General features: G+C 46.0%; 1 protein-coding gene across 1 annotated transcript in view; it reads right to left on the minus strand.

The window, feature by feature from the left end:
• The window catches only part of IL5RA (interleukin 5 receptor, alpha), a 15,426-nt gene that overhangs the window by 375 nt on the left and 8,353 nt on the right, over window positions 1-6,698 (minus strand). The window contains exons 9-10 of the mRNA XM_009576347.1: window positions 4,602-4,648; window positions 1,655-1,736 (exon numbers count right to left, since the gene is read on the minus strand). Coding sequence (XP_009574642.1) covers window positions 1,655-1,736; window positions 4,602-4,648 — 129 coding nt within the window. The remainder of the gene's footprint in view (window positions 1-1,654; window positions 1,737-4,601; window positions 4,649-6,698) is intronic.

Raw genomic sequence — 6,698 nt, forward strand, 5'->3', positions numbered from 1 at the left:
GCCCATCGCTCTGTCGCTCGGGCCAGCAGCCCCTTGCACCCACAAATTTCCCATTTGGCATGCTTTGCACAACACAGTTGACCACAGTGGCCCACCAGACAGCCCTCTGTAGCCCAGGACAAAGAGCCCCGGGGGGAGCTGGAGGGCGTGTTACGAGGCACGTGAGTTGTTCTGAATAAACAGCAGTGAAGCCCACTTGTGGGGCCAGATCCCGACTCCTCGGTACCGAGCAGAGTTGTGCAGGCAAGCGCGCAGGGACGGGGTGACTCGCAGAAGGATGCAGAAGCAGTAGCTCAGCGGCTGGGCAGCCCGCGGGGGCAGCGGGAGGCAGAGCTGCTCCTCGGGGCCCAGTGCGGTTCCCATGGGCCGCGCTGCCACCGCTGCACCGGGCTTTCATCACCTCACCCCGCTGTTTACGCTACAAATTTAGGAACTGAATGCCCCCAACAAACAGCTGCTGGGGATTTCGCTGTCCCGGGTGATCTCAGCAGGGGCACCAGGGCCGTGTCCTCATGTCTCCCTGCCGGTGCCACCGCCCTTGCGGCCGCGGTGCCAGCAGAAAGCCTCCAGCCGGTATCACCGACCCGCACCGAGCTCACTTTAAGTAAAGAGACGACTAAATACAAGGCAGTGCTGCTCTTGATAATGTGAAACAGCCTTTGCAAGCTCACATTTTCTAGCTGCAGTGTTAATATTTGCTATTTCTCTTATTCTTATTTGTGATACCCTAAGTCGTGTTATTTTACATCAGTGGCTTTAATTAAAAACAAACATTATACGATAATCTTTTAAGCCTGTTTCCTTGACCAGACCATGGAATAAGAACAATACCCAAAAAATCAAACCCCTATTCTAAGGGGACAAATTAAAATCAAGTTACTGAGCAGCACTTCCCTTGAGCAGACAATGAGGAGTTTTATCTTATCTGGAAGGCAAATGTATTTATCAGGAAGTAACAGCAAACATAATAAGGCTTAAGACCAGCTTAACAGTAGGACTGAAACATCTCCCATTGTTAGGTTTCACAAAATAAATCGGCTCTCCAGGAGTCAACCTCCAGCCCCTGCCAAGGCAGAGCTATCTGCCCGGCTGTGCTCGGTGGAAGAAGCAACTGCATTTCCGTACAAAAGGCAGAGCCACAGGTATGGCATCGTGTGCCTGAAATTTGTTGCATATTAGAAAAGCACTCGACAATAGCACTTAATCCTTTTGTTCACTTTTAGCCCTCCCCAAAACACTTCGTCTACAAACAAGGCCAGATCCAGAGCTGCTGCAGACTGGGACCTGTCCTCGGCGGAGGAGGTGGCCACACAGCCAGGTGAGAACCGACCACAGCGGTAACAATTGCAAAAACAGCCTCACAAATTGCTAAATTCAATGGCTAACTCGATGTTATACCCATAGTCAGGGCTGCGCGTATCATTATGTTAACTGCATCCAGGAATTTCCCATTTGGCATGTTTTGCACAATACATTTGACAATGTAGTCCACGTTTAATATGGACATCAGAAACTCTAAGAGGTCAAAAGGCTTTAATTGAGCAGTAACAAGCTATATGCTCACAGCCTTACAGGGAAAGCAGCACGCAAACACAAGCATTCCTTCTCGTCAAAAAAAAAAAAAAAGAAAAGAGCGACTAAAATGTTATTTTACCTCGTACTCATTTGGGAAGGGATCTCTGAATTTGTTGCTGGGTGTTGGAATTGGTGGAAAGAGTTTACTCCATACGTGTTTTCTGCAAAAAACAGTAGTGGAGGGATGTGAAAGAATTGCTTTTTCTGATGGATGACGTATCCAACAAGCAGCACGTGTTTAGCCCCACGAGAAGGCATGTCTCCTCGCACCGCCAGCCCTCCTGCCCCCCGCCCACTCAATCATCGGCATCTGGCAGCGGCAGCAGGTTTAAAAGGGGTCAAAGCAATGGATAATGGTCCACCAGTGGACACCGCGCGGACTGGGCAGGTGTGCCATTCCTCACAGGACACTTCTGGACTCTGGGGACATGCGGATGACAAAGAGGAGGTGGGCTGATGCTCTCCGCCATCAGCCTCTCCCATCGCAGCCGCAGCAGAGAGCCGGGCTAGACGGTCTGATCCAACAGGGCACTGCTGTGGCTTTTAACGGCCAGCAACAGGCCTGTCTTGGAGAGAAATTAATTGCTCTGATCTGTCTGTTCATGCTTATGTTCTTCCCAAGGGCTGCGTTGTCATGTACCTTGTTTGGATAGTCAAGACAGGCTGCCTCTTGCTCAGACTTTGGTTTCTGGACGTAATCTGTCTGCGTCTCATCGTAGGAGAGCAACTGCAAATAATTGTGTGCCGAGGGAACAGGGAGGAGGCAAGGAACGGGACCAGAGACGGCTGACAGTAAATGGTTCTGCTTAGCGGTGTAATAACTCATCCTGCTAACACCCTTTGAGATACTCCTTCCCTGCCTGACGCTCTTTAGCCTGGCTCAAGCATACAGGCGTATGTATTTTTGTGATAGCAAGTGCTGCAGAGTGAACTTTTTCTTGTCTTTGATATATCCCAGAGTACAGACTTCACATTTCAATCACCAAAACGCATTCACTGTCTCTACCCCTGGATAGCACAATGTCCAAATAGGGCCAGATTTTAATGGGAACTTGGCCTGAGTGAAGATTATAGGATTTAGCCCAGAATTAGTATCCGATGCCTGTTCTGTGGAGCAAGACATCCATGAAGCAGAGACGTGGCCAAGGTGTGGGGCCCTGCTGGGACCAAGGGCAGATCTGCTCCTCTGCCCCATTTATTTTGTGACAGTTCTCCTGGCTGATGTCTGGTTAGTTCAATGCTTATGTTCTTATGACTATTCTTCTTCTAAAAGCTTTCTGAGTTCTGTCAAGTTTTCTTTTATCCTATTATTCCTCCTCACAGGGAGGAATATCAGTTTGGAGCTAAACCTTCCTGGCTCAGCTGCTGCTGCCTTGAAGGAGACATTGATGCTTAACTAATTATTAGGTGAAGGGAAGGGCCATACCACTGCTCACACGACAGACCTGATGCTATGGGATATCTCCCCCTCGCTGCACATGGACGAGGGTTTGTGATGGAAGTGTACAGCCAGAAGTGGGAATGTGGGGAGGAAAAGCAGGGTGTGAGTGAGTTTTTTAGGAGACATTTGCATCCCCTTTGTTGAAATGCTGAACGCAGTCCAACCAGCGCTGGCTGCAGAGGACAAGTCAGGCTGTGCGGCCACCACCAGCAGAGTGGGACAGTAAGGTGGCTGCTGGTGTAACTCAGGAGTGGGACCAGAATGAGTGCCAATATTAATACTCCAGCGCCTGGCATCATCTCTACTCTTCCCAGCTTTCCTGCTAAGGGTTAGGACTTTGTGACCATAGCCAGGTTAGCTTTGCAAGTGCTGTTGTCTTCACGGCTTCTGCACTCCGTCGGGTCTCTCAAGCCTTTCAGGAGGAAGGCCCTGGAGGCCACGTGATTTCACCTGCATCTTATTTCAGCTCTCAGTGTGGTTTCGATTTATGCTATTGCTGTGCAGTGTAACCAACAAGATCTGGTTTTGTTTGGAATTGGCGTGTTTCTAGTTGTGCTGTTTGTCAATAAAAGATTTTGATGGAGCCATATCAAAATTGTTTATTGAATCAGCAAAAAGCGTAAGTTACACATCGCTTCTGGAATAGAAACCCTTAAGGAGGGGTGCACAAACGCCCAACAGAAATGAAGCAGAAGCACACTTGTGTTCGTGGGGGCTGTTTGCCCCTCAGGTGCAAGAGTCTTTGCAGTGAGGCGTTGGTGGGATGGTGACAGTGGTGCCCTCAGAATGGTCCTGTTCCTTTTTGCAGGACACTGAAAAGTTGGAGTTATGTGATTACATATCTTGTCACAAAAACTGTTCCAGATATCTCTGCTTGTCTCTACATGGGTTAGAGCACAGCCCTTTCCATTAGCACTACTTGGACCTTCAGGCTTTGGAAACACCCCACAGGACCCTCATGCCTTAACTCAGCGTTTCAGGGCCTCCAGGTACTGTGCCGTGTCTGTCTTTCTGAAATTTGCCTCTTTTCCCACAGGCTGTGACATGAAAAGGCCAAAGATAAACACAGAGAAATAAGTATGAGAACAAGTTCTTCTTTTCCCTCTTCTAGCCACTATGATAAGATTGATAAAATATTTGTTTTCACAGTATGTTAGAGTGCCTTTTCTAGTCTCTTGCCTCCAAAGAGATTCCCTGTGACATTTTCCAAATGACTTCCCTGTAGCGGCTGGCTGGTGACTGGTGGTCGTGGACCGGAGTGGGGTGCAGAAGAGGGAGGGGCACCTGGTGGAGGTCGGGATGACCACACTGATTTCAGGGTATGGAGGGCTACTGACTGTCCTCACGTCAATTAAGCGGAGAGCGGCTGGGAGCAAGTTACTAACTACACCCTCCTGTGGGTTCACCTCCAGGAGAAAATGTTATTCTGAGGTACAGCCTAAGGAAGTACAGAAGATGTTCATTCATGAAGACAGAGGGCAAACTAGGAAAATATTCAATTGTGCTTTTTATCAGGACAGTAACCCCATCAGCTACTGCAAGTAAGTGAAGGGAAAAGACTATCCAAACAGTCCCAAAGGGCTACTTTGCCTTGTAGCATTTCTCCCAAATGGTGGGCTGTATCTCTGATGCCTGCAATCACCAGGAAGCACACAGAAAAATTTATAGAACTCTGCTATAATGAAATTCCTTATAATGGCTTCAAATCGTATGAAATTTGAAATGATTCTGTGGCTAGAATTGCATGGTACACTTCATGAATTTTCAACAGCAGTAAAAAACTGAGAGTCCTAATGAAACTGTGATCTAGGGAACCTGTACTATTTTTCTTTTTTTAATATCAGCAGATACAACAAATGAGCAGGCTAAGCACTGTGTTTCATCTTCTTACACTTCCCACCTCCTCCCAGGGCAGGCTGGAGGATTAGAGAAGTGGCAAGGACACTGAGCAAGAAGCAGCTTGGGAAGGGTGGAGTAAAGCTAGCAACTTCATGAAATTCAGTGCAGCAGGCAGATAACATTTTAATCACTTTGGCAAAGATGGAATGTAATGAGCCTTTGGGTGCTAGGGAATTATATACTAGCCAGGCAGAGAGAAACTCCTAGAGAAGCAACCAATGTAGCATCAAGCAGCTGAACCTGGAAAAACTAGCTTAAATTTGCCTAATGTATTAAAGTTCATAAAATGCATTAGTACAGCATCTTCAAGCTGGTCCTTGAGTAGAAGTCTTCCCCTATACCTATTTCTCCCCCTGTATCTGTTTCAGGATCTCCACAGGGGGTAACTGCATAATATCCAAATACTTGCAGAACTCCACAGGAAAACATGGAGCGGTGTTGGAACTAACTGGTGCTGGTGTTTTGCTGTCCCAAAGAGAGAGAAGAGAGCTGATGAAGATGATGCTGGAGCAGTGGAGGACCTACAGCTACACAGACAGGTCAATCCATAAAAGAAACAGTGATGTGAGTAAGAGCGGTCTGGGGATTTCCACCAATACATCAAGGCTGCATAGTTGGGAACAAGTGCATATGAAGCACAACATCAATAAACTCTCTGGGGAGTTAATCTATCTTGTTCCAAAAAGGATTGCTTATTGAGGCCTGCTATGCTAATTAAATTGACTTAAGAACAGGTTATCATAGACACCAGACACTTTAGGGAGAGCTAATAACAGTTATTCTAATGTAACATTCCTGTAGACAAGACCTTTATTTGATAAAGGAAATATGGTGTGGAAAGGAAAATAGCCAAGGACACATCAGGATGACCAATAAATTAAAAGGCCTCAAAGAAATTAATAAGAAATTAGCAGAGTCGAGGGCTGCACTTACATTAGTGTGAGCAGTGTTTATTGTGGACTGATAATCATTGCTTGAGGCTTGTTTCAGGGGAGAAACTTGTAATTATATTGATTCTTTAAGTCATCACTTATGATTTGACTAGTCACAGCTAGAGAAATCCAAAGTGCATCTGGGTTTCTTCACAGCCTGTTTTGGGAAGTTTGGCTATACGGCATCTGTTTTTACTACAGGGCATCCATAGCCTCTGTAGTAATGAAAAATAAACTAAACAGCTAGAAACTCAAAGCAAACAACAGTTCAATGCACTTGCTCCTGTTAAGAGGTCAAGAGGAGCAGCAAGCACAAAAGCACTGAATTTTTACCTCTTCAGAGCATCTACCACACTCCTTTGATGTCAACTGACATTCAGACTACATGCCCAGGGCCCAGTATAGAGTGTATGTCTGCAGGCTGAACTAGACAAGACTGAGAAAATATTGGTCTGTATATTTTAGCCATGAAAGATGCTCTCAGCAGTTTTCACCAAGGTTAAAGACGGAGTCCTCCTGGGGAAATCATTGACCCAACCAGATCCATTTAAGTGAAGAAACAAGATAAGGAATAGATTTTTAACAAATTCACCTCAGTATACGGTTTTGTTGTTTAAGATTAAATTGAACAACCCTCTTACCCCACCAATTTTGCTGAATGTTATTGTTGATAATTAATGAGGCTGATTATTACTTTTCAGTACTTTTGCTTTGTATAATTATGCTTGAACACCAAACTCAGTGCCCTTTCTTAAAATTAAGCAAAGCTTGTAACATCCCCACACACCTGTTGAACACCTAGTCCTTAGTTGTACTGTAATTAAAAAGAAGACGATGATACTCACATTTTG

Source organism: Fulmarus glacialis, unplaced genomic scaffold (genome assembly GCF_000690835.1).
Source record: "Fulmarus glacialis isolate BGI_N327 unplaced genomic scaffold, ASM69083v1 scaffold37024, whole genome shotgun sequence".
NCBI lineage: Eukaryota > Metazoa > Chordata > Aves > Procellariiformes > Procellariidae > Fulmarus > Fulmarus glacialis.